Below are 19,008 nucleotides of genomic sequence, written 5' to 3'. Positions count from 1 at the left end.
CTCAGAAAACTTTATTTGGGTACAAATACCCAAATTCTGCACTTCTGTGGAAATTGTGGTGCACACACAGCTCCCTGCATATTTAATCAAACTAGAATTTGCTAAGCATGTAAAAGCATGGGAAATATATATTTTAAAAGGCAGACTTCAAATGACTAAAAGAAAATCTAGTTTAAAAACATAGAAAGCTGACTCAGTTCAAGAGGAGCACATTGGGTGCAAGAGAGTCAACTTCAATCACATGCAGTTGCACTCAGTTTTCAAAGGGACACAGAGCTACAGAAGGTTCTCCCAGTGACTCCTCAGAATTAATAGCCTCAGTGATCACAAGCACATGAAGTAATCAGGAATCTCTGGACTAGACGGACCTTCGGTCTGATCCCAACAAAACTCTTCTAACATTCATGGAGCCTGTAAGGAGGCAGAAGATGGGAATTATAGTATAGTTTACCATCTAAGCCAGCTAGAACTCAGATGGCTAAAATAGCTTGTCGTTCCCCTAACCCTCGGTCCCTCCTCGTCCGCTACCAGCATGATGCATTCTTCTGATCTCAAAGCTAACAGCTCCCTCTTCTGACTAGGCTTGGGAATGAATCACATATATCTTTCTTTTGGCTAATGCTGCCACCTTCTGTTGATCTATTTGCATGCCTGCATCTCAAAAAAATAAAAATAAAAAATGTGTTACTGTGGGCAGGTGCAGTTGTAACTCCTGGCCTCCTCAATTTTGCAAAAATCTTCAACCTCGTGTCCCACTTTATGCATCTTCCTTCACAATAGTTGGACCTCTACACACTTTCAAGGTCTGCCTTTCTATCACGACCTTTAAGATCAACAGAATACTCAGCACCTTTGTAATTGTACCAGCCTACGTGCCAAGTTGGAAAGAGCAAGACAGGCACAACAGCACTCTTCCTGGCCACCCCAAAGTTGTTGAATTCACATTTCTGTATAATTCATTTAAGGGCTATATCATGTTCCTCAATGGGCTGGGGTGGGATAACTGTTTCATGCCAGCTGCTGATAGGACACGTTAGTCTCAAAGCAAATTAAGGGACACCAATGCGGGTGGCGTTGTGGGTTATCTACTTGCACTGGTGTGCTTTTGAACTGCTAGGTTGGCAGGAGCTGGGACAGAGCAATGGGAGCTCACCCCGTCACGGGGATTCGAACTGCCAACCTTCCAATTGGTAAGCCCAAGGGCTCAGTGGTTTAGACCACAGTGCCACCCACGTCCCTGCAACAACAGGAACTATGGTTTGGTGTGATATAAAAGAGCTTCCTATATTTCTATGTTTCCATGACCTGGTGGACTGCAACAACCTTCTTTCTCCCTTCCCTGCCCAGAAAGTGTCTGGGGAACAGAATAAGGACAGCACCCAATGCCAAGTTTTCATCAACTCTTGAATTATGTCCAGGGGCAGATGTGAAGGACACCACACCCTCCCCTCCAGTGCTGCTATCATACCAAGCAAGGCAGACAATTAAAAAACAAAATTTTTTTATTTGGTCCTTTGGAACCTGAGTTTGAAAACCACCCATGGGATAATTCGTATTATACAGGGACTGATTACAGATTTGATTTACAATTGATAAAATATCCTATGTTTTCTTAAGAGCTGGACAATATTTACATGGTTAAAAACTATTCACAGCTCGAAGAGAGTGAACAGAAAGACACACACACATACACACACACACACACACACAAAAAGAACATTGAAAAAGAGAAAAAAAGGAAAGGAGACATTTTGGACAGGGGTAAAAACAAAATACAGAGGAACTCACATGTTCAGCCACTCCCTGGCCTGAGATGACTGAGCTGGGAAAGGAGGAAGGAGACCCAGAGTGACACTGATGGATAGTGGAGATGGTGGGGGAGACTGACTGGTCAAAGGAAAGGGGGAGAAAAATCAACTTTCTGTTCATTGCTACTTGATTAGGTGGAGAGAAAATGGAACGGGACACAGGGGTGTAGGAATGGAAAGGTAATGCACTGGCATGATAAAATGATGGCACTGCTACCCTGTCCCCCAAAGGTCCTTGCAATGCCACTTTAGCCCTCAACTTGGCCAAACCCTGCCTTTCTGAGCTTCCCAACACCAGCTTGGCCATGCTCCCGGGTACAAAAAGCCCAGCTACATCTGCCTCCTGAGACAGCAAGGGTGCATCTGCGTTACCAACACATTGGCTTTATACTCGCTTAAACCCTAATGGCTTCTTTCAAATAATCCCAAGGAAATCACACTCCATTGTCTCTTGAGACAGACGGATGCCAACAACTGTTAAGCAATCCCTCCCCAATGCTCCCTGGAAAGAGGAAAGGGGTATTAAACCAGTTTAACACAAAAGTGAATATATGCCCTATGAGAGAGCTGCTTCAAAAGGGTGGGGCTGCAACACAATAGCTTGCATTCGTCGCTCTCTCCTCACAGCACACTGCAATGAACTGTAGAAATTCATATACAGTGGTACCTTGGGTTACAGACGCTTCAGGTTACAGACTCCGCTAACCCAGAAATAGTACCTCGGGTTAAGAATTTTACTTCAGGATGAGAACAGAAATCGTGCAACAGCAGCGCGGGGTCCCATTAGCTAAAGTGGTACCTCAGGTTAAGAACAGTTTCAGGTTAAGAATGGACCTCCAGAACAAATTAAGTTCTTAACCCGAGGTACCACTGTATTCCGATTACAGAGAATGCCTGAGCCCTGGAGCTTAGGAATTCAACCCTCTGCAGGAAGAGGCTTCTGGAAAGGACTCATGTGACATTATTGACCCACCCTACAGCCATGTCATTGAGGCTCCTATACTCCAGCAAACTACGTTCCTCAGAAGTCACTGTAGGAGGAATTAGTGCAAATCTTATAACCTCCTTGAAAGTCGGGCTTCCACCTTCTTATGGCAGGGCTCCCCACATCTTCTGCAGCCACGAAGCAGGCAGAAATTGGTGAACTGTTTCCTGGTCCCTGCATCTGTGTGCTTCGATAAAGGCTCACACCTGCTGTGATTTCTGCCTGCTAGAGATCTGTCACAAGAAGGGGAGGAGGAGATGGCAATCCTTCTTGGAAGGCAAAATAAAGCATGGCTTGAGGGGAGGGGAGGGACACACGCTTCCTCTCACTAGTTCCGTCACCACTGCACCCCTTCATCTTTGAGGGAAGCGGGGAAGATTGGGCCCTGCAAACAAGCACGGGGTTGGGAGCTACTCTAAACCAGAGCCACAGATGCATCCAGGACAACACACAACTTAATTTCCATTTCCCAGCTGAAAGCTGCCATTTGCAGAGCAAGGGCACGGTGCAGAGGGGCATTTTTGTGGTTCCCCAAGTTATTATCACTGTGCTCTCTCTGACTTGCCTGGCACTGGTTGTGCCCCATACATGGCAACATTCCACCTTGGAGCAGTCAATGGTGGCGGAGTGTCATTCATGTTCCCTACTTTTTTTGCTTGAAGCTGCAACGAGCCCAAGAGCTCCCTGCAGCAGGAGAGGCCAGTGGTGTTGGGGCTGACAACTACTGGCATGTTATCGTATTTCTCCCTGAATATGGAAGTGAAAGGAATGACTGGGAGCAGGCTCAGCCCAGAGTACATTATCCACAATGTCCCCAGGTGGGCATTTTGATGTCCCAAATCCTGTCCCAGCCTCCCGCTTTCCCACTCACCCTCACATGCTCCACACGTCAACATGTGCAGACAGGGGTGGGCAGGAGTACAAATGAACTAGGCTCCTGACTGACTGCTTGTACCGGCCCTTTCCTAACGCAGGGATTGGACTCATTTCATAGAGCAACATAATGAGGAAGACACTGCTGGTGATGAGCCCCCACAGCTTTCCGGGACGCCCTCCTCCCACCCTGTGCCCGAACCAATGAAGTTGGCAGGAAGACACCATCCCTGCTACCCTGTGCCTGAGCCCACAAGGTGGACTAGAAACCCTGTCCCTGATACCCTGTTACCGAGACCCAACTCCACAGATCTCCATCAAGCTCAGCCCCACACTGGGTCCCCTGAAGGGCAAAAGCCATGTCCTGTCAACCTCAACTATGCATCTGTCCCAAGTGAGTGATGGTGAGCACGTGTACCACTGGCAATCCATCCAGAATCTTCTTTAAGGGTGATGGCAGAGACCAACCTCTCCCTTACGGAGGGTCCAGAGGCACAACATACTCCAGATTCCTTCCCAGCATAAGGCTATTCTCCTTGGGTTGGGAAGGAGTGCAGAAATTCCCACTGGGGCATTTCTAAACTCACTTTTCTGGAGGCTAAGCATCTGACTGCAAAGCAGAACTGGTGGAGACCAAAAGTGCTAAATTGACCGAGCTGTACATGAAAGGTTTCCGGGTAGCTTTCAAATCGGCGCCAAATTGGAAGCGCCAGAAGGCACAAGGGGAGGTCAGTCGGTAAAGGGTTCCTTGTTCTCCTCCACCACAGCTGCTGACCCCTGGCTATTCTTCCTTTGGACTGCAGACTGCCAGGAAGGGAAACTGGGAGCAACCCTGCTCCTCTGTATCATGTGAGCTGCAGGGACCACAAGTGTGAATGAACTTCCAAGCCCTTCTCAAACACCCAGGCAGCTGTGTGCCTTCCTTGCAGACTCCCAATCACTTCCTTGCAGCCTACACCCATGTCCCCAAGCCCCACTCCTCCCCACACCAAGTGTCCCCAGCAATATATATATATACAGACAAGCCCCTGTATAGATCAAAAATGCCATGATGCTAAACTTAAGCCCCAGGGGCAACATCTCCTGCAATACCCATGTGGGTGGGTCAAATGGCTTGAAGCCTGCTTGGAAAAATGTGCTTCTCTAGGCTTTGTTACTACACTTGCTCCTCCACACAAGACTGTGGTGCCAGTCTTTCTGAGGGGAACGGGGGCAGGAAGAGAAGCAGAAAAGGCAGGCAGAGACTCTTATCCCAAACACCACATAAATTTGGCAGCAGGTTCCACGGCTCGTGCTTAAATCAATCTTGCAGAAAAATACAAAACAGTAAGAATAACATTTTCATAGCCAGCACTCCCACCATATGTGTTGCAAGACAGCTTGCACGTTGAGTCTAGCCTGCCACTCTTCCTGCAGAAAAATGGTGCTCACGCTAGGGGAGTAGTTTAACACAGATTTAGCTAGCTTGCAGTTAACAGCACAATGGCTCTGCCATTTTTTTGTACCCCTCCGGCAACCCAGTCTGCAAAACAAAACAAAACAAAACAAAACTTCACCACCTAGCCAACCCAGTGCTGGAAGGGAGATGAAGTCCATCTTACAAGCCATCACCCCTCCATCTGCCAATGACAATTCCAGACGTGAGAGAGACAGAGACAGGATGGGCCTACATACCCCTCATCCCAGACCCCACCAGACCCCATTGCAGCAGCCAGCTGACATTTTTAACGGTGGGGTGAGGCACACACACAGACAGACACATTGGCCAGAGGTATATTATTGTTGCAGCAGCCTTAGGATTTTTGGCGGCTGTGGGAAGGGTCGAGTCCCAGGACCTGGCGCCTGGGAGCATCTGAGCATCGCCTGCACCTGGGGCTGGGACACGTCCCTCTCCAGGGCTGTGACATTCCCTTGCTCTCCTAACTTGACAGCAGCTCTGGATAAAGTGCATCATCTGTGGGGAGGCAGGTGGGGAGGGGAGGGAGAGAGGATTTCAAGGGAGGGGGAACCTGAGCAGCTCCCTGCCTGACCCCAGGGGATGGGAGGAAAGGCGCTTGGCTTGAGACACCCAGTCTGTCTGTCTGCCCATCCTTCTCAATCCCGATGGCTCAGTAATGGCGGCTTGGGCAACGCCTGAGACAAGTGGGGCCAGAAAAAAGGCAGAAGCAGAAGAGCGGCAGGGAGGGCGGGGCCATTTGTCATAGCGGCCGGGGCCCATGTAGCCCCGCCACCTCGGGCGTCAGCAGCGGATTGTGCGTCCCCTTGGTCGACATCCAGTCATTCAGAAAGGCCTGGGTGGCTTTGCGATGTGCCAGGCGGTGGGTGATGGAGAAACCAGCGTTGCCTTCCAGCTGGGACAGAATCACTAGAACCTGCCTGGAAGAAAACAAAAGGAAAGGAGATAGACAGGTCAGTGAAAGAGAGAGGAAAATAGTGCTAATCCTCGCCCCCGCGAGACTACAGCCACAAAGGAAGGCCCAAGAGCAATGGTAGGAATACAATTCTAATTGGGCAACAACCCCCTGGCTTTCCAAGTAGCCCTTTCATCACGCAGGAAGGTCTCAGATTTCCCAAAGGCTTCCAATACACAAACACTCTCTGGCCTGGTGCAGACTTAACATTCCAGATCTCTTAACCAGGTGAAGAGCAGAGGTGCAAAACGTCCAGCACACAGGTCAAATGTGGCCCACCAGGCCTCACCATCTGGCCTACAGTCATTTGGGACAGGCAATGCCCATCCAGCCTACAAGTGATTTCAACCATCCATTGTTTTTGTTCTTATTTGTATTGTGTATTTTGTGTTTTTTATATCTATGGATGAAGGGCAGTATACAAATTTAATAAATCATCAAAGGACCAATCAGGAGCTTAAGGCGAGATGGACAAAGGCATGCTCCTATTGCCCATCAGATGATGGGTGGTGTGGGTGTGCCTTGCTTCAGAAAGGGAAAGAGGTTTCTATTGAAATTACTGTTCAAATCAGGATGGGGTGTGGTTTCCATTTTAGCAGTGGTTTCAGTGGGATCTACTTCTCCCTCCCAGTGCTGCCCCTTGAACTTCTCAAAACTGAAGGTTGAAAAACAGTGAAGGCACCTGGACTTGCCAGTTGAGGAGAGAGGGTGGCCCTCCCCCTTACATTCTACAAGGTGGCAAGCTGCTTCATTTCTCCCACACGTGGCAATTCTACAACTTAAGCACACCAACGGGAAATTAAATCTAGTTCTCTCAGCCCCCCACTAGCTCCCTCTCACCTGTGCAGAGGGGGCACACTGTCCTGCGTTTTGAGGCTGCCTCGGGTCGACACAACGTTGAAGCTGTCTGTGCAGTCGCACTGGACGTGCAGGTAGGATTTAGGGTGCCGGTTCTCCACCACCACAATGAGACCTGCCCAGCCATGTGTCAGGTAGTAGCAAGTCATCCCCTCGCGCCCCTGCGGAAGCAAACCAGCCAGTCAGTCTCGGCCCCAGACCAGGGAATCCTGCCTGCCTCCACCTCACCCCCGCATGGCAATATAGAGTCCCAACCTCCAACACTCGGGGCTCACGCTCACGCCAACTCTTTGGGAAGATGCACGTTCCCAGGAGTGCATGCGCAGCTGCAGGTGCTTGGCTGCTTTCCAGAAAGAACATCCACATACAAAACCCACCCATCCAACTAACAGCAGGACACCTGCCTGCAGAAAGCTGTAGGATTTTATATAGCTTAGTAAGCTAGGAATTAAGGAACTCTAACCTCACGTCTGATATGGACTCTGTAGGTGGTCTGAAACAAGCCACCGTCACCTGAGCCTGCTTTGCACCCCAAGTGTTTTGCCTTGGAGTCTGATAACACCTCTTGCTTTTCTGGAGGGAGGATAGAGAGGGGTGTGGGAGTACCGGGGACAGTTTGCATTTGCTGCTCCACCCACTATTTACTCTGACCCGCCCACCACTGGCATGCGGCCCTTGGGAGATTGCTCAGAAAAGAATGTGGCCCACAGGTTGAAAAAAGGTTCCCCAGCTCTTACATCTACAGTACTGAGATAGTGCGTGTGAAGCAAGTTTGAATACTTTAAAGCGGTCCATAAATGTTTAAGCACCACGGCCACCGTTTTCCCAGTAGGAAGGCTCTTAGACAGCTGGGGTGGGCAAAATATCTGCTGCAAACCCTGGAGAGCTGCTGCCTGTCAGAACAGATACCAGCCTTCTTTAACCTGGTGTTCTCCCAGCCTTCTAGATGTTGCTGGGAGTGGTTGTCCAGCTCTCCATCCCTCACTGCCCTCTGATTGTAGCCAATATGCTGATAGTGAGAAGGAGGAAAGAACAGACTGTCTGAAGCAGCCGGGTGGGGCTGGTGCCTGCACGTACCTCATGCCGTTCGCCCTTGTTCTCAGTGAGAAGAATGATGGCATCTGCCAGTGTGGTGGACTGAGCCTCAATCTGTTCCACCATCACCAAGCGGGAGCTGTAGATGGCCAGGATGTAGCTGGAGATGTCAGCAGCTGGGCATGCACTGCCAGTAGTAGGGCTGGAAACTGGTAGAGGTTGAAATAAGCAAGTGAGGCAGCATCAGGCTGCAGGCTCCCTGTCCACAAGGGAGTCCCCACCCCCAAGAATCCCTACCCATCCTGCCATGTGGCCTTTCCCTCACTCAAACATTTCCAGAGGCCAGCTTAGGAACATGAACTGCCTTCCTGATTGCAATACAGGCCTGGTACTTAGTCTCCAACACAAGCCAAGGCCTGCATTCTTGAAAGGAAGGACAGAACTGTGCAATAGTAAAAAGCAGAAAAGTACAGAAAAGGCCGTCTAGAGAAGCCCCTGCCTTCTCAAGTGTAAAATAAACTGGTCTCTGCCCCCTACACACAGGGGCATTCAGAGAACTTAAGACAACAAGCTTCAAATCACTACATATATTGTTGGTATTGTCTACTCAGAAGGAAGATCTACTGAGTTCAATGGGGCTTTCCCCTAGATGATTGGGGTTAGGACTGCAATCTGCAAGAAGCCAATGTTTAAGCAATGAAGGCAAATTTCAACTGAGAATTAAGGCCGGGGAAGGGAACCTTCCCCAAATGGGACTCCCAGCTCTCATCCATCCCAACCAGGATGGCCAATGGTCAAGAATGAAGGGAGTTTCGGTCCCAGCAAATTATGGAGGATCACAGGCTCCTTTGCTGCTTGAAGCTGTTCTGAAAACACAGGTGGCTTTTTCTTCAAACAGTGACCCCCCACTTTTTAAAACACCCCCCCAAGCTCTCAGCGGGCAACCCTATTATGGGAACTGGCAGCCCCACTGCCCTAGAAGAGTCAGAAGTAGACCCTGCCACGCAACCCTTACCTTGGCTTGAGGAGGTGCCTGTCACTGGGGTAGTCCAGTGGTTGAAGGCACAGCACACCACTGCATACTCGCCCGGCTCCAGCATGACATCACAGTTGACAAACTTCTTGACTGCCCGCTTGCTGTGCGCCATCAGGCGGCCCAGGCTGAGCTTGCTGCCATTGATGAAGGTGGCTCGGAAGACCATGATGCAAAGGTCCAGCAAGTGGCTGTCCACTGTGTCTGAGCGCCTGCCAAGGGAAAGGAGGGAAGGGGCCATGGCTCAGTGGGAAAGCATGCAGGAAGTGCCAGGTCCAATCTCAGGTCCAGTCTGTAGGAAACTGCAGCCAGTTGCTGTAGACCACATTGAATTGGATGGGCCAATTGCTAGACTCCTGGTGTAAAGGAGTTCCCTACATTCCTGTGAAGTGCAGTGGAGTCAGAAGTCACTGGACAAGCCGCTGTACCCACTCTCTTTCACCAAATAGGCTAACACAAACAATATGGGATGGGAGGAAAAATATGGGTCTTGCCAGACTGCTGTCTTGATAATAGTGGCTTGCAGCAGTGGCCTCACCACCACTTCCATCGTTTCTTTGTTTAGAGCAGGCATAGGCAAATTCTGGCCCTCTAGATGTTTGGGACTACAATTCCCATCATCCCTAGCTAACAGGACCAGTGGTCAGGGATGATGGGAATTGTAGTCCCAAACATCTGGAGGGCCGGAGTTTGCCTATGCCTGGTTTAGAGTTGTCTTCAGAGAAACATAGAATTGTAGATTTGGAAGGGACCCCAAGGGTCATCTAGTGGCAGAGAGAGAAGGATCCGAGGCAAAAAGAGGGCGAAATAGCTGGTGAAAGCCTAGCTTCTCCAATGACACCCTGGGCAACAAGCTGCATCTGCTGCACAACTATTCAGAGGTACTGACAGAGCCCAGCCTGAAACCCTGGAGGGCTGCTGCCAGTTAGTGTAGACAGCATTAAGCTAGATGGATCAATCGTGTAAACTTTGTAAGAGGCAGCTTCCTATGCTCCCTAGGTACAAGGGTCTTGCTTTCTTCTACACATCTGGCCACCCTAGAGAAAAAAAGCAGGCAGATGAGTATGTTAAAAAAAACCCAACATCCCATTACTGGGTCCTGTGGTGAAGTTTATAGCAGTTAAAAGTGGGTTCTGAGCCTGAAAATCACAGAAACTAATGACTAAAGATGAGAGAAGAGGACTTGTCTATTGTAAGGACTCACGGGGAGAGGCAGTGCGTGTCTATACATATATAAACACCACACCTTTCAATGAGGGCCAGTGTCATGGCTTGAGGACCAGATTTTCTCGGCAGTGCTTTACCTTCCTGATAAGTATTAAGTGGCAGCCTTTTACTGATATAGAAGGAAAGGGATGTTCTCAGGGCCAATCATTACGGCAGGGGCTAAACCTTTTCCACTGAGAAACAATAATGCCCCTATCTGTGTAGCCACAGTTATCCCGTCTAGATAGCTGCAACCTTCATTCTGTTCCTTAGTCATGTTAGAGCAGGATGAATGGCAGGAAATGGCTTTTATGTTGAGAGAGGATAGCAGTGCCACCACCATCATGCTATGTGTCAGCTCAATAGCACAGCTGAGCTGGAACTGGAGATGGGACTAAACAAAAGAGGGGTCAATGCACAAGTGATAATTGCCAAGACGCAATGCTAGTTCTAGAGTAACTAGGGTGATGTAAACAGTGTGCAAGAGCCTTGAATCTTTGTTCAGTGGCTGATGAGTGTGATCTGCGAGCTCACCTGCTGCCTTCCTGGAAAAGGGCGAACTCCAAAGTTGCACGCTCCAGCACAGTCAGTGAGGTTACGGTAATGGGTCCACTGGCTTTGTTGGGAAAGGTGCCCTGCACACGAACCTCATGCCAGTCTGAATGGAGCTTGCAGATGTCCACTGAGTCGAAATACCTGGGCAAGGGAACAGGCAGTTGTCAACCCTGGAAGCAGCTGTAGCCAAGATCAGATGAGTCTCTTTTAGACAGCAATCAAGGCACCTTTGTAAAATCTTCATTGGTAATGGCACACCTTTTTGTGGAAGAGACAGCTGTGTTGCTGTCCATCTTTCTCTTCCCTCTACACTAGGGTGGCAAACCTTTTCTGACCTGAGGACCAAAGGCAGGATGCAAAAGGGGGTAATGCCACTCTCATACCCAGCACAGACAAAGCTCCAATCTGCTCCTCAACCAATAAGTGCCAATCAGCTGGAGGATGAATGGAGGATTTTTCTCCCATCATAGCATGAACTGAAAGATTCTCCTTTCCTTCCAGGAATGTGCAGTAACATACTTTGCAACGGCCTTCCTGACACTGCAAAATTGCCTCTTTGTTCTCTGGCATGCCACTCCTGCTAACAGGTCAAGAGCACTCTGGAAAACTGGAAGGAGTGCTTCTTCCTGTTCCCAGAGTACTCCCACCTGCTTGCAATGAAGCACTCAGGGGTTCCCACATTCAGCGCCATAGTTGCAAATTTTGCCAGGAGCTTGAGGCCCACATTAAATGGCTTGGCATGCCTGATTCTGGTCTCACACTTTTAAAATATTCTAGTTTTCTGTGAGCTCCATCACAATAGAGGGAGAATGCACAGCCCCCAAAGAACTGGAAACAATTTCAAGCTAACAACTCATGAGGAGGACAGGGGATTCAGAGCAGCAATGCTATTTTACCATTAGGTGCTGTGTTGTTTTTTAAATGGAGAAGAGCAGCAGTTCTTGTTTCTCCCTAACAAGCCATGATCAGCAAGCTAACCGTAAACCATGGCTTAAAATTGGCTAGCCATCCTGACTTGTTAGGGAGAAGCAAACCACAAACCCTGGTTCAGAAGGAACAGGTTGGTTTGTCCCATTCGCACCAGGGAAGGAGCAAAGCAGGAGTGAATGAGCAGTGTGCATGAGCACTCTGCTTGTACACAGCAAAGCATGGTAAGTCAGCAGTACATGTGTCTGTGCCTTAGATTTGCATCAGAACCAGGAGGTCACATTCCAGCCAAATCCAAGCTTCTAAAGGCAGCAGAGCAAGGACCCAGAGACACAGGACAGTCTGTGCAATTTTGGCAGTACCTGATGAAGTCACTGTACTCCATCCAGAAGACCCCTTCACTGCTCCCGTGGGGCATCAGCTCATGCCGCAAGTGTGCCGGCCAGTGGGGCCATTCGTCAGACCAGCTACCGTTCCAGGAGAAGCGGCCCCAGGGGTTACGGAGTCGCAGGAGCCTGAAAGAAGCAGCAAGACAGAACTGAACTTAAGCTTTTTTATTTAAGTTATGAAGTTCTCCTCTGCCTGCTTTTAAAAAAAGAAACCCTAAAGAGGGCTTACAACAGAGCAACATTCGTAAATAGCAACAACAGAGACATTTCTCCCAGAACAGCAGAATCAGATAAATCAGGAAGTTAAACTGCTTAATGTATGCAGGGAAATAAACAGTTTTTATGAAGGGTGGAACCAGACTAAAATATTTTAGAATGAGTTAATTATTTTAGTTTCAGTTGATGAATCAATGATCAATCAGTCGAATCTGGATGTGTGTCAAAACATTATATTTAGTGGACTTTATAGTACCTTATAGTAGTAGACTTCATTTTTATATTATGCATACATGTGCTGTAAGAGGCATCATCGTAGAAAAGCCATTCTCGCTTTAAAACAAATACAAATGTCATCTGCATTTATAATAAGAACTTATTTTTGCCTGCCCGATTGAGAACCTACTCAACCAATCCAGAATTTTTAAACGGATGAATCTAACAAATCAATCAACTAAGTTTGCAAACCTAGTTAGATTACATTTCCTGAAGGTAACAAAGAGTGGGCTTTGACACCATCCTTTTGGGAAGAAGAGAGATCACCCAACACAGCTTTGGGCTTCTGTTTGATTAAGAAGTGATGTAAAAAAAACAACCTTTTAACTGACACACAAATACACACAGGTCAGCAGGGGAGTGGGGAAAAAACCTGTCCTTGCTTTGAGGTCTAGTCAGTACGTCAGGCATAGATGGATGGTGGTTCCTGAGGCAGAGCTTCCTCTTTGAAACAGAAGGTGGGATGAGCACATATTGGGAGAGGTGCTCATTCCCCAAGGCTTGATGAGCCCAGGGAAGTGGTCTGTTTTGAACTTTGTAAACCCAGAACCAGTTTTAACCCCAATCTCCAATGCTTCCTTAAATCATTTCCTACCCATGCTCATCTCTCTCACTCTCAGATGGCCAGACACAAAGGTCCAGCAGACCGTGCTATGTCTCATTACACTTGCCAAGATGGAGTAAGAAAACACACTTTGCAATCTGGATATTCTGAGGCCCTTTCACCTCTTTGCCTACCTCTCAAAATGATTTCACCCTGGGGAGGCAGGCAAAGAGCTAGGTAGGAGCACCGAAGTACCAATCTCAACACGCCCTAAGCACTCTGCTTTGCCATGCTATTTTTACTAAGAAAATGTTTCGGTCTTTGCAAGAGTCACGAATTGGCTCCAGTGGGATAAAATCGAAATTGCAGAATTCATCAACAAACAATGATGCAGTATCTTGGGGAAGTTGTAATAGTATCTTACCCTACATTAAACTCCCAGCTCTTTTCTGGGAAATAGATCTGCAATATTCTTTAGTTCTCATACCTGCATCTTTCCTTAGTGTTTCTCCATATGGCCTTATAGTGATGTTATGGGCAGATAGTTGAAGTGAACAACAATCCACGAGTCAACATTTTAAATCAGATGTGGTGAACCTTTGGTCCTCCAGATGTTGCTGAACTAAAACTCCCATCATTCCTGGATACTGGCCATGCTTTCTGGGGCTGAGTTAAGCAACAAAGGTTCCTACACACTTGCTTTAAACCAAACAAGCAGCCTGCCTAATTAGCCAAGAGCCAGCAATCTTTTCTTGGCCATTTTTACCTGCACCCTTGCACATCTCGGACGTCCAATATGGAATACGCATGCCGTGGACGAAGGCCCATGCTTTCGTAGGCTGCATCATCCACCTTCATGTTGCCCCCTCCACAGGATGCACCCATCAGAAATCTGAAGGATGGGAAATAAAAGGGAGTGGGGAGGGGATAAGAGAAACACAACACAAGGTTTACACTACCTGGCTTAGCGTCAGGAGTCAATGGGAAGATAACTGGGGAGCTAAAGTTATCTTAAGGTATGTATCACCCCACATTTTGCATAAGCTGGTAAGGTTGTTAATGGCATGCAGAAATACAAAGCTAGTCTGCCATCAGGCTAAGGGAGGTACGACCACTACCACTACAAGATGCAGGGACTGACTGCAGATGCAGGAATTGCTTGCGCTTTTTAGGACTGGTCTACACATATTGCAAAATGAGATGGCACAATCCTGGTATGGCAGAGCGGACTGTACCAGACTGCAAGGGGAAGAGGGAAGAGGGTGCCATTTCTTAACAATCCCTTGTTGTGGAAAAACTCCCTGCAAATAATTTATTTTGGGGGGTGGGCAGGAAACAGCATTCAGGGCTAAAATATTCTAATCCACTCTTTGCTGTGCTATTTTTCTGCTTGCAGAAGGTTTCCTTTACATACAGAAGCAATCAGAAATATGATCCTGTACCTGTAGCCTGATGTAGGGCAATTTATTTTACCACTTGATTTTGTTGCTTGTGAAGTCTAGGCATAAGTTTCTGATTAATATAATATAATTATGAGATTGGGCCTGAGTTTCTAGGTTAATTCATGGTTTGTTTCATATCAGTAGTAAGGAGGGACTTTGGCAAACATGCCTTGCAGCTGATGCTTTACAGTGCTGCTAAAAGCTGGTAGCAAAAGCCTCCTTGCAGGAATGCCCAGTTCCCAACTGTGTACGTGACACCACTTTTGAGCCGCTTACACTCAGTTGTCCAGCCCCCTCCTCCCCAGGCAATGACTACATGCAACATTAACCTCACCCACCTTCCTGCCATGCTCCTCCTCTGCCTCTGCAGTAATTGCTCAGACTTACACTTTTGGCAGGTGGAGCAAAATGGGGAGGCGGCCTATATTCAGCAGCTGTTGCATGCAGAAGAATATTGCACACAGGCAGACAAAGTTGTGAATGGCAGGAGTTCTAACATTCGTATACTATTGGGTTGAGGCTTTAACGGTATGATCTTTTAATAGGGGCTCTGAATTAGGTCACATGCACACCATACATTTAAAGCACATGGTCTCCCCTCCAAAAAGTCCTGGGAACTCAACTGCTCCAGCTGAGAATTCAATAGTCCATGCAGCAGAAGCACAGAACAGAACAGCTTGGGGCTTCTCTTTTCTCTTGGGCTGACGGCACAGGCTGCACCTAGCTCTGAGTGCTCATGGGCATTTTAGACCAATACAGAAAGCATCCCATGACACCAGCCTCTCCAAGGCAGCTCACTAGAGCAGTGCAGAGATTTGCAGTCTATCTGCCATTCCAGCTTACTAAGGATGAGGGTAGGCAGGGGGTGCATTTTACAGCAACAGGCCTCACTGGCCCGCCTTAACTCTCTATCTTTGCTAGAGCCACAGCAGTAAGCTCAATGAAATTCCACTTTTCCCTCGGTCTAGATGCGGCCCGACCGGCCGCAGATGCCAAATCAGTCTTTACGCTCCTCACAGCTGAAGGGGAAAGCCCTCCCTCCTGCCTCGTCTTACCCAGCCTCCTTAGAACTCAGCATTTTGGCCCAGATGAGGTCAGTGTCAATGGGCTCCTCGCGAGGGTTAGTGGAGCTGACCTGCAGCATCAGGCTCTCGCAGGGGGCGCCGGTTAGCGTAGCTAGGCCTTCAATAGCGCGCCCTGCCTGGAGGGCAAAGTACGAACCATGGAGTTTGGCCAGGGCCTTCTCAATAAGGGCGACCCATAGCTGCTTCCTCTGGGCCTGGAGGAGAAGAACACAAATCAATGGCTGCAAACAAGGCTGTCAACCAACTTCGGAGTTCATAATTGATTATTTCTCTTTTAAAAGACTGTGTTAATTGTATTTAAATACATTTGCATGCTACAGATGGGCTAAGGGTGACCTTATCTGCCTACAGCACAAGCGTTAACAAAGGGTGAACACCCTTGGCTAGAGTTGTGTGTACTCTGCATGTAATTAAATGAAAACTCTGAGCCCAGGCAATCCAAGATCTATGCCAAGGAAAAGTGGATTTTGCAACTATATAAATTATGCAAACTGAGTGCAAATGCATAACTTATTCTGCTTTTTCAATGTTATAATCATAATATAGTCTGACATTGTTAAGTCATAGGAAGAGTAAGGAGACTTCAGCCATGTCGCTCAAACCCTTAAAATCTTATTCAGTCCTGTCTGTGGCTCCTGAAATTTCAGTGTGTATAGTCCAAATATTTTTTGAGCATTCTTGTGCAGAATAAGAACTAGAAACCTTTTTAAAAAGCAAAACAAAATTAAAGCTGAAATTCTCAGGAAGCTAAATTCTGCACCCACCAGCACATATTCACTCTTGTAAACCACATTATGAATCCAGCCCTCTCCTTGTTCTAGACCAGATGGTCAATCTGTGGCCCTCCAGATGTTGTTGGACTACAACTCCCATCAACCCCAGCCATTCCCAGTCAAACAACATCTGGAGGGTCTTAGGTTCCCCACCTAAATGAACTTCTAAGCTGGAGACCCCATGTAGAGTCTTTTACAGGACATATAGCACAGCATCTCTAGGTTTGCTATAAAAGAGACACTTTCACACAATTCTGTTCCCAACCTCTGGCATATCACCCTCTGTGGTTTCCCCTGCTGTAATGGCTAGTGCTGGCCATATCAAATCCCAGCACCCACCTGAGAGAAGAGGAGGTAGCCACACTCATCACAGGGCAGCATGTCATCCACCAGCACAGTGGTCCAGGTGCCATCTTTGCAAAGCCGCACCTGATAGGCTCCCTCCAGGCACATGGTCCGTGTAATCATGACCCGTTCCACCAACTCAGGCCTTTCTGCCAGCACAGCCAGAGCACTGAGGAACCTGAAAAAGAAGTGCCAGATGAAGCCAGTTAATACTGGGAAGGCTGCTCACCAGCAAGCCAATGGCCACATTCAGATATCATTCTAGACCAGGCATAGGCAAATTCGTCTCTCCATATATTTTTGGGACTACAACTCCCATCATCCCTAGCTAACATGACCAGTGGTCAGGGATGATGATGGGAATTGTAGTCTCAAAACCTCTGGAGGGCTGAGTTTGCCTATGCGTGATCTAGACTATGGTTTCATGAGATGTGCCTAGTCTCCTCCTGAACTCACACATTCTCATCCTCTCCTTCTGAATGGCACTCACTCCTGCTTTCAGTTAACTGTAGCTTCCTGTGTCATCTGAAGCAAGAACTGTACTTAACATTTGTATTATTAATAACAGATAATAACAATCTACAAGGCACAGGAGGGGCAATTAATTATGCTTCAAAGTGAGAAGCTGACTTGCACTATCGTTCACTCGATGATTTTTGGAGGTATTTTCATCATACAAGATAAGAATTACACTTTCTTTTCCAAGAAAAATCAAATATATTCAGTGGCGGATTATATTATTACTTCTCCAGGTATTATTAAAGACTCTAGAGAAATAAAGAATGTTTCAATTTTGTATGCAGATCATGCACCAGTGAAATTTGAGTGGATCTATTTAAAAAATACTCAGATTGGAAGTTACATAATTTGATCTTACAAAATAAAGAAACTGCAGACAAGCTGAGACAGCATATATATATATATAAACTTAGGATGAATGAAATCTTTCCCCGAACTATAATAAGGTATTCTTCAGATGAATTTGTATTAGCAGGTTGGAGTATTTCAAAAGAAAATCAGTAAGAAAATACAGTAAAATAGAAAAATCAGATGCATGACTCTCTCTCTCTCTCTCTCTCTGCGTGTGTGTGTGTACATGGTCTGGTGAACTGATCCATCGAGTTCATATTGGAAAGAGCAGTTGCACTGGTGGCTGGTCTTCTTTGTTCTACAGGTAGGAGTAGCTAATGTGTCTTCCAAATGCTGGACTCCAGCTCCCATCAACCCCAGCCAGCATGGGTAGTGGCCAAGAATAATGGGAATTGTAGTCCAACAAAGTTTTTGAACCCCTCAAAATGTTGATCTGTGCCGGATGTGTGAGAAACAGGGCTTCATAGGTTTATGTTTGTTTATTGATTAACAGTATTTGTATATTGCCTAACAACTTGACGTTCTCTAGGTGGTAAACAACTAAGACAGATAAATGAGCATACCCTAGGAAAGCCTTCCTCAACTTGGTGGCTCAATATATCTTTAGGACTACAACTCCCATCATTCCTAGCCACCAGCCGTGCTGGTTGGGGATGAAAGGACACCTATCAAAATCAGGAGGGCACCTAACTTGGGAAGTCTGGTCTAAGTGAACAGTGTCCATCCAATGTTTATAGCATTTCTCATATGCTGTCTTTCTGTGATAAATTGTATTTAAGGTGGCTTAATAGCATTTAATTGAACAAGTGTGTTTTTTTAAATAAAAAGAGATGCACGACTGCAAAATTTAGAAAGTCATAGGCTACAGGGAATAACCACTCTAAAGGCTAATTTTTCACCAATTGTGTGTGCAGACCACAATGAATTGATTTTTTAAAAAAATTCATAACATGGCACTACTAACCGAAAAGTTTCCAACTCTTAAAAATCTTTATTTGAGTCGTATTTCCCCTAACAGCTGATTCTACTGGATTCTGAGGTTTTTCAGTGATACTGAGCTGTGGTCCTCCAGTATGGGCAAAAGTGAGGGATGGTGGGAGCTGGAGCCCACCAGGTGACCCACTTTCACTTATACCACCCTTTGAATTTAGTAAGCAATTTATTAATCCACATCTATGGACTGCAGCCCATCCCCAGGAATCAGTATGTACCCCTCCAACCAGAGCCCATTGCTTCTGGTATCCGGTTAGCATCATTCCACCATGAAGGGCAATATGACAACTTGTTAATGGCTTTCAGACCTCTGGGGAATCCTGAGAAGCTTATTAGAGTTCAATGAGAATCTATTTGACTGATTCATCTTCAGGTTTCCAAATC

At 47.1% G+C, this 19,008-nt stretch overlaps 1 protein-coding gene across 4 annotated transcripts in view; it reads right to left on the bottom strand.

Moving 5' to 3' along the window:
* Nucleotides 1-1,484: 1,484 nt before the first annotated feature.
* Nucleotides 1,485-19,008, bottom strand: part of CAPN15 (calpain 15) — a gene marked incomplete at its 5' end in the record, with an annotated part of 97,677 nt that continues 80,153 nt past the window's right edge. For all 4 annotated transcript variants that reach the window (XM_083584940.1, XM_083584937.1, XM_083584939.1 and 1 more), the window contains 9 exons: nt 1,485-6,042; nt 6,918-7,096; nt 8,013-8,179; nt 8,986-9,215; nt 10,744-10,905; nt 12,054-12,206; nt 13,883-14,008; nt 15,614-15,837; nt 16,756-16,939. In XM_083584940.1, the coding sequence (XP_083441066.1) occupies nt 5,865-6,042; nt 6,918-7,096; nt 8,013-8,179; nt 8,986-9,215; nt 10,744-10,905; nt 12,054-12,206; nt 13,883-14,008; nt 15,614-15,837; nt 16,756-16,939 (1,603 nt within the window). In that variant the 3' untranslated portion in view covers nt 1,485-5,864. The remainder of the gene's footprint in view (nt 6,043-6,917; nt 7,097-8,012; nt 8,180-8,985; nt 9,216-10,743; nt 10,906-12,053; nt 12,207-13,882; nt 14,009-15,613; nt 15,838-16,755; nt 16,940-19,008) is intronic.

This window comes from Podarcis filfolensis, assembly GCF_964270895.1.
Source record: "Podarcis filfolensis genome assembly, chromosome: 14".
NCBI classification, from domain to species: Eukaryota; Metazoa; Chordata; class Lepidosauria; order Squamata; family Lacertidae; genus Podarcis; species Podarcis filfolensis.
The sequence above is the reverse complement of the archived record's forward strand: the minus strand, read 5'-3'. Positions and strand labels throughout refer to the sequence as shown.